At 30.5% G+C, this 6766-nt stretch overlaps 1 protein-coding gene across 2 annotated transcripts; it reads left to right on the forward strand.

Annotated features, from left to right (window-relative positions):
* Positions 1–796: 796 nt before the first annotated feature.
* Positions 797–3494, forward strand: LOC121219801 (dynamin-related protein 5A-like). Of its 2 annotated transcripts, none has more exons than XR_005916696.1 (4): positions 797–1401; positions 1874–2065; positions 2916–3048; positions 3140–3494. XR_005916696.1 is itself a non-coding variant. In XM_041098166.1 (4 exons), exons 1-3 carry the CDS (start codon positions 1265–1267, stop codon positions 2973–2975), a joined length of 318 nt encoding a protein of 105 aa, XP_040954100.1. In that variant the 5' UTR covers positions 797–1264; the 3' UTR covers positions 2976–3048; positions 3140–3494. The 2 variants fall into 2 exon arrangements, 1 of the variants encoding a protein (XP_040954100.1); XM_041098166.1 differs by having other exon boundaries at positions 797–1330.
* The last annotated feature ends 3272 nt before the right edge of the window (positions 3495–6766 follow it).

A 6766-nucleotide genomic window follows, 5' to 3' on the forward strand; every position in this document is an offset into this window, starting at 1 on the left:
TTATTATCACTTAACACTATAAATTCCTCACTTATAAAAAAAATAAAATAAAAATGTAACTCCCCTTTTTTCTATAACTTAAAAAAAATCAAAAAATTGCTAATATTTTGTGAATATTTTTTTTAATTTCATTTGCACACTTAATTGGTGGTGCAATAAGACGATAAGATAAATTTATTTTTGAAAATCTTAATTTTAGTTTAATTGATCGTGTCAATATAAAACACATGATATGTTTTTAAATATAAGATAATCTAACTGGAATTTTGTGCAAAAAAAATACAATGATTGTTTTCCCACGATTTATAAAGATTTTAATTATAGGACATTAAGTCAACCTTTAACTTTTTTTCCTTTGGAGACGGGAGAGAGAATCTACCCCTAATATAATTAAAATTAAGGTGAATGTTATGATCGTATCTCTCAAATGAATGACACATTCTGAGAACTGAAAGATATAATTATTATTTTAGAAAAGTATGACATATAGACAAAGAAAGATTTGAATTATGTACATCGAATCACCCATATTTTTTCCCTTTTTGCATCAGCACCAGATTCAATCATTTTCACATCAAAATCAAAATCAATAGTGGGAACAGCAATCATCTCATAGTTCAGCACATGACACGTTCTTAGATCTGTACGATACAATTGTAATTTTGTATAGATTATGTCGTGCATTGATTATCTTCCATGTTTTAACAAGATTATAAGCAATGATTTAAGTTGTAGTACATTAAATCATCCTTAAAAAATTCCCCTAAAAGGAGAGAGAGAATTGAACACTCAAATGAACCAAGATTAAATGATAGGGTTAAGGACAATATTTAAGAATATCAAAAGCACCCATTTTTAAGTAGAAATTGAAAAAGAAAATTATAGATTTGCAGATATGAAAATGCACTATAATCAAACTAAGGGTCTGTTTGATTGGCGAAATTAATTTTCCAGAAAATCAATTACAAGTTTTCCAGTGTTTGATTGGCGAAAAAGGATTTCCTATTGGAAAATATTTTACAAAATAAGGGAAAATGAGTTCTTGTTTTAGGAAAATGTTTTACCGTTTTGAATTCGGTAAGATATTTTCCGGAAAATAACCCATTCTTCTCCCCTTTCCCCTTCTCCTTCCCTTTCCCCTACCCCTTTCCCCTACCCCTTCCCTTTCCCGTTTCGAAGCCTACAATCGCCTCCAAGCCATGGCAGTGGCCTTCAGAGAGAAGTTGCCGATTCCCGAAAATTGTAGCCCTCGGCAGTCAATCTGATGGAAAAAGCTCGCTCCTTGAAGCTTTGCTTGGATTCCGTTTCAATGTGGGTGAAATTGAAATGGGTACTCATCAATCTCTCATTTTACAGATGGTTCATTACCGTTCTGCACTTGAGCCTCGTTGTCACTTTTAGGTGGTTTTTTCTTTTAGAGTTGGGAACTTTTGGTTTAATAACTTTATTTTTACGGGGGGTTTGTTTTTATGTTTCTATTTAAAGTTTTTATTGATTTTTTTATATGCTGAATCGAGCTTTTATCTGTGTTTATTTAATTTATATGAAGTAATAACTGGATTTTGGATCGAAGAATTTCAAATTGTATAATCAAAAGAAATATTTAGAATCTATGATCGAAAAATTTAAGGCTTTTTCTTTATAATAAATTAGACGGATCAATTTTGTTAAATATCGATAATGTATCTATTTACCAAGGATTTATTTTGTTTTAGATCTGAATAATCTTAAACTATAGGGTTAATGTTTGCTAGAAAAAAGTTTTTTTCTGTAACATCTGGGTGTTCATTGAGTAAATGCGCCATTTGAGCAGCTTTCTATGTTTGCATTGTCTTCTTTTTCGTTGATACTTAAAATTGACAATTGAAAACAGGAAGAAGATTCTAAAGAATATGGAAGTCCAGTTGTTTCAGCATCAACAATTGCGGATGTCATAAAATCAAGAACCAAGGCACTTCTGAAGAAGACTAAAACTTCAGTTTCTCCTAAGCCAATTGTAATGAGAGCTGAATTCGCACACTGTCCCAACCTCAACATCATTGATACCCCAGGATTTGATCTGAAGGTAGCTTGCTGGTTTATCTGAAAAAGGAAAATTTAGACTTCGATTAATTGAAATCTTTGTAGCAAAATGATCTTATTAATGAATCACATTATATTGATTGTAATATTTTGTTGCAATGCAGCATGTTTGACACTATAAAAAGCTAGTTCATCTACCATTTTCTGTTGTTTAAAGTCTGAACTTTAGGGGTAAATGTGAAGATTCTAACTGGGTGAAGTTTCATGCCTCTTGAGGTGCCATTGGCTCGCATGCAGCTTCTGATGTATGAACTATTTTAAGGCTTGAGTTAGCATCTTCCATCCTTTGTAGGCAATAAAAGTTTGTTTCTACCATACTGCAGTGAGAAGAAACCTGTATAACTTATTTGCTGATGATATTTGTTATCCAAGGCTGGATTTTCGGACTTCTTATTTTCGACTCTATTCAGATTGAAATTATTTGTTATTCTCCTTCCTCTGTTAAAAGTTTTAACTAGGTGAATGGAAATACAAAAAAATGTGTCTTTTTTTGTGTATAAAATGCACAATGTTGGGAGCATTTGTACAAGACCATAAGTACCAATTTGCTATGACTTGCATGGTCGTCTTATCTTATATGTTCTTGCAAATTCAAAGCCCTTGCACTAGTAACAGAAGCTATTGAATGATAAAAAATTTCCATAAGATAAGGTCTTCTAATGTCTAAACTTGCCTTGTCTATGGTGTTGTTCGATCAATTGCAGGTACAAACTATAATGTTCAATTGCTCATTAGATATAATAATATAGAAGATAATGTTTGTGTTTTCATTGTTGCTCACCAATTGTTGGGTGATAAATCAGTCGCTAATTTTCCTTTAAATTTTTTCGCAGCTACTTGGTGACAGTCATGGGTTTAGTGACTCCATAGAGTGTGTCATTAGCATTGGTTGATACATATTCCGTGTTCGTTAAAGGCTTACCATGACAACCAAGGGTACTGCTGGTTGTCATTGTTGGAGACTAGGTATGTTACAAGGCTTATTATGCATATCATCACCATGGTGTTACCCCTTATCATAATTTGATGCAAAAACATGTGTTTTATCTGATTGCAGGCCTTGTCATTTCTCTCACTAGCCGCGGCTTGCTCAACTGCTAGTGTGACAAGTCTTTTGGTCAATGTCAACTCGATATATTGCCCGTCAAAGATATGCAGTAGATATCAGTTGTCTGCAACTATGGCTTTCATGTTGTGGTTTCTATCCTTTGCTTTAACTCTCTTCAATCTTTGGCTCCTTTTGTCTTTGTAGCAACTCGCAACTGGCAACTTCCAAGTTCCAACCCTTTCTTCATACACAAAAAGTTCAGCAGGCAGATCCTGATAGTTCCATAGATGTTCAAATTAAGAAGTGTCCATTGGCAGTATTATATACAAACACCAAAATCTTGAACGATAAAATTGAATTTCAATGTTTTTTGAATAAAGTTTGTTGCCAATTTACGATTCATTGATTCATTTATCTAGTTCATACGATTAATATTCTAGCTTAATAATTGAGTACTATTATATATTTAATTTGATTTATTTAATTATAAATAAATCATTGCAATATATGTAAAAACAATTTAAAATATAAAAATTTATTAATATATGTAAAAACAACGTTTCCGAAAAATATTTTCAGGAAATCTGCCAAACAGCAGAAATTTTTTTACACAGATTCAATCAAACACCAACAAATATTTTTCAGTAAATCATTTTACAGAAAAGTAAAACATTTTCCAGAAATCATTTTACGGAAAATATTTTACTGGCAATCAAACGGACCCTAAATTGAAACTATAACCTAGAGATTTAAAAGGGTCATTTACCTTCTAGGCAAGAGGGTCTACCTCCTTTTTTGAAGCACAGAAGATAGAAGGTAGCAGCCAAAGCAAGCGATGGGGACAAATAGTGAGAAGGGATGTGATTTAAGACCCAAGTTTTTTGTGAACTAGAAATGAAACATTGAAAGATTATTTATAGGCAAAAAAGTAAAGTGAGGGGTTACATGTGTGTGAGTCACAAAGTTAAAAGATGGTTAAATGACCTGTGGCTTAGAAATACTTTAAAAGGTTTCATACTAATTTTAGTCTTTTATGCAATTTGGTCCTCACTCACCATTAAAAACAATCTACACTTAATGGTACAAAACTTTTGGCATAAACTACACCTCAATTACAAATCCTCTTGTTAAAATTTGTTGTTTAATAGTCAAATAGTCGAATGCTTGCATTGGTTTTTCAATACAACTTAGCAATAATCCTTTATGAATTATTTAGCAGCAAAATGCCTGCGTCAGTACTCTTTAATGAATTTTTTTGATACAAAATATTCACAGTTCTTCAAAAACTAATCTAAACTCCATCTTATTATAATCATGATTACATTTCTAAATAGCAAGCATCAAGTATAACTAAGCATATAACAAATTTTATAAATTATAAAAAATTTGAATTTGAATTTTTGTTTTAATTTTCAAATTATAAAAAATTCACTCTTCAAAACAAACTTTATATTTATCCATTTAGGCATTGTGAAATATACATTAGAAGTAATTTACTAAAAGAACAAATAAAAATTAAGGGGCAAAAAAAGGAATAAACTTAGAAATCGTCAAAAAACTAAAGCCCAATTAATTCTGCTTTTCATGCAAATGCTTAGCTAAACTTACCATAAAGTCAATCTCTATAAAAGGCAGGTCCACCATGGTTGAATTAATTTTCAGAACTCAAAAAAAAAATCTTAAACTATAATTTAAAAATAATGTAATTGTTTAATTCTTTTTACGTTAGATAAAAAAGGAAATAATTTCATTTTGTTAAATTTTTTTTTATTTCTACAATTAAAAATGGGTATGACTGATCAAATAACCAAGCAACTACACGTGGCACGCCATGTATACCTCATTCTAGTGTAAAGGAACCAACTTTTAATAGTAAAAATGAAATAAATTTTTAACAGTACTAATTTACTCTTTAATCTGACGTACAGAGATTAATTTACCCTTTTTTAATAAAATGGACAAAATACAATCTAACTAACAAGCATGTAGTCTTATATTCCGAATAATACCAAAGAATTAGAAGGTATATCACCTCTTCTTCTTTTTTTTTTATAATTTTACTCTTATTTTAAATGATTTTAACTCATTTTACATGAACATAAACAAAATAATAATAACTACTATTTTCATATATATTTTTGAAGGAACATCTCAACTACTATTACTATTCAACAAAATTAATATTTTGTCTATTTGTAAAATATTTTTTCTATTACATTATACTTCAAATATTACACTTTTAATAATATTACCATTCCTTTTTACATAATTTTTGTCAGATTTTTCCATATATCATAACAAATAACATATTTACTTAACCATTTGATAGGATTCAAAATGATTTGGCAATCACTTTGCGCGAGTCCTTCTAAAATGAAATGTAAAAATAGAGAGTGCTTCGTTTGTTAGTATGTAACATTCCAAAATTTGGGAGTTAGTAGAATCGGGTTTATGAATTGAGAGAGAGTGATCATGCCATAATTTTTAAGATTATCTATTCGTTTTTAAGAAATAAATGAGGTACTGGTTTGTTGGATAAGTGTTAGTAAAAGGTTCCTTGAAACCCAAGTTCAAATCCTTTCTCTCTCAGCATTTTTATTATTTTGCTAAATTTGCCTTAAACCTTAGTATGCGACATGCCTCGTTTTTAAAATAAATATTGCAAAATTATTTGAAGAATGAGAAAAAAGTCTAATGGTTAAAAGAAATACAAGAAAGTATGGAAATTAAGTGAGGTCCCAAGTTCAAATCCTTTCCATTGCAAAATAATTAAATTTTGCAAAATCCCTTGGTTTTTTTATGTGTGTGTCATCCATACCCTTGAATCCTAAGTATAAATACAACTCTTTATTGTATTTTCCAGCCAACAACTTATATTGGTATATAATCTAAATGGTCTATGGTCTAAAGAATCAAAATTGAGCAAATTTATTCAAGAGACTGTTGTGTTGTCCACCAAGTCCAATTGGGGAAGTATCTTATCCTAGGTACTAAAGTGGATGACTCCCAAAAACATAGAGACATAGGTGCGATTTTCTAGGCTGCTAATATATCAAACAAGACCCAAGTTGAATTTATCCTACATCTGTTTATGGATTTATTTGCTTGTGGCATTCATAATATGACTTACCTCAATCCTAAATAAGTAACTCACTATGTGTATGTAACTCGTATACTTTGATATATTGAAAGCCCGAGTTCAATTGGTAATAGAGCCAAAAGTCGGTATCTTGGGTATATGACTTATGCATGACATTAGTTTACTTACAATAATGAAATTCATAGCCTAATAAATGGTTAATGATATCTTCTCTCCTACATTGTGTGGTTGATGGAGAAGTAACATTGTCATGGGTCATTCATCTAGGACGAATGATTTAATTACTATGTATTAGTAATTGGATTTTTCATGAAGGAAGATGATGTGGTTGTCATGAGATAAAATAGGATCATATTAGGTGAACAGATTTAACCCAATGAAATAAAAGATATCCTATGAGGGCAACACACATATGACAAGGTCATTAGACAAACATAAATCGAGTTGCTTTCATAATGATATATAATAAGAGAGAATTTCTTTATGGTACTTTTAGTGGATTGACTCTATGACTAAATAACGTTGTAATTAATTGA

The sequence above is a fragment of the Gossypium hirsutum genome, chromosome D08 (genome assembly GCF_007990345.1).
Source record: "Gossypium hirsutum isolate 1008001.06 chromosome D08, Gossypium_hirsutum_v2.1, whole genome shotgun sequence".
NCBI lineage: Eukaryota > Viridiplantae > Streptophyta > Magnoliopsida > Malvales > Malvaceae > Gossypium > Gossypium hirsutum.